Here is a 1,612-nt window from a genome sequence, read left to right as displayed (position 1 = left end):
TTTTGTAATCACCCGTGTAATTGCATGTAAAATGCGTTCGGGCGAATTGTAAAAATAAAAAAAAAAAAAAAAAATAAAAATAAAATAAAATAAAATAATAATAAGAAATTAAGATTTTCAGCTGAGAAAAGTATAATAGCTAAGTTAAGAAAACCACGAATAAATGTTGAAGAAAAAAACTCCTTTTTCCTTGAAAATAATTCAAGACTCAGTAAAAGAAAAGAAAAAAAACAGACCTCTGCCATCCGCGACGAAGGTTGACTGAGGGGAGGTGATGGAGAGGCAAGTAGGGATGACATCTGAGCGACGGCAAATGCCCGTACTGCTGATACACGGATAGCAACATCCATCATCTGAGCGGCAACCAAGGCTCCATGCCGGGTACCCTCCATACGGGTTAGCTCTACTAGGACAGTCATGTACCTGAAATAATCAAGGTAATCAATCTAGCTAGGGGACGTTAAACAGAGAGTAGACTAGCGTCTGGCCGTGAGACTATAAACAGGGAGAAGAACAGCTAACGCTGACCAGCCTAGCTAGCTGGTAGTTTCAAAGGGTTCTCTTTGCTTGAAAACAGCAAGCAAAAGTCCTCTCGATGGTTGACTGCGCCCCAGGACAAGTCAATTAAACATGGGTAGAGCCCATCACCCTGGTGTGTGGCTGATAAAAGAGACATTTTCTCTACTTTGTCATCTTTCGGCTACAGCTAAAGCCGCTACAATAACAAAATTCCTTGATTATATTTATTTACTCTTTTATTGCAAGTTTGATTGATCACTTACCACTCGAAGTTGGTGATGTACTGGTAGTTGTTCTGAGAGCAAATGTCGATCACTTTCGACAGCAGTTCATCCCGATACATGGTGCCTTCAGCTTTGTCCATATGAACCATCAACTTCTTCACTATCTCCATCAGAGTTTTCTTGGATACCTAGAGACAAGATTATAGTATTAATTTACAACAGTAGAGAGATCTGCAATTTCAATTTTCATTTATTTGGCATAATAAATAGGTACACACAATACATAATAATGGGTTTTACAAGACTGCATCCTTTGAAACTTTTGATGAGTTCCTCCGGCAAACATTTTCCCCAGGATATCCAAATGGGCAAAATAGCCTGAGAATCAGAAGCAAACTCCCTCTTTCCCAATAATTTTCTTTTTCTTGTGGTGCACTATGCGACTATCCCTCACGGATGGGTGCAATAGTATTACATACTGGACTTCGCATATAGGAGTTTCGTCAGAAAATACCACCATTTCAATGTAATGTAATCCCTTACGGATGTTGGAGACCAGCTTGGTAAGTTTGATATTGTTCACAGCTATGCGGAACAATTCAATATTCTATACGAAAGCACCTACTTACAGAGCAAGAATTTGAGGAAATATTTTGTGAAATTTTACTAGAGCTTACCATTCCATAGAGCAGATCCAAGGCTCGCAGTCGTATACTTTCATCCTTATCATCCAGGCATTGCATGATAAGATCTCGGTGACTTTGCACAGACTTGGGATGAGTCTTCAATATTTTCGACATGGCCAGCAATCCCAGGTATTTCACTGAAACAAACAACACACTCCGTAAGAGGACGGGATAGAAACCCAG

General features: G+C 39.6%; 1 protein-coding gene across 1 annotated transcript in view; it reads right to left on the bottom strand.

Moving 5' to 3' along the window:
- LOC103520755 (AP-3 complex subunit delta-1-like) overlaps positions 1-1,566 on the bottom strand; it is a gene marked incomplete at its 5' end in the record, with an annotated part of 10,116 nt that extends 8,550 nt beyond the window's left edge. The window contains 3 exons of the mRNA XM_008485856.1: positions 233-423; positions 783-931; positions 1,421-1,566. Of these exons, the coding sequence (XP_008484078.1) occupies positions 233-423; positions 783-931; positions 1,421-1,566 (486 nt within the window). The remainder of the gene's footprint in view (positions 1-232; positions 424-782; positions 932-1,420) is intronic.
- Between the last annotated feature and the right edge of the window lie 46 nt (positions 1,567-1,612).

This window comes from Diaphorina citri, unplaced genomic scaffold (genome assembly GCF_000475195.1).
Source record: "Diaphorina citri unplaced genomic scaffold, Diaci psyllid genome assembly version 1.1 scaffold4039, whole genome shotgun sequence".
In the NCBI taxonomy this organism is placed as follows: Eukaryota; Metazoa; Arthropoda; class Insecta; order Hemiptera; family Psyllidae; genus Diaphorina; species Diaphorina citri.
Note: the sequence above shows the minus strand (reverse complement) of the source record. Positions and strands in the feature narration are given on the sequence as shown.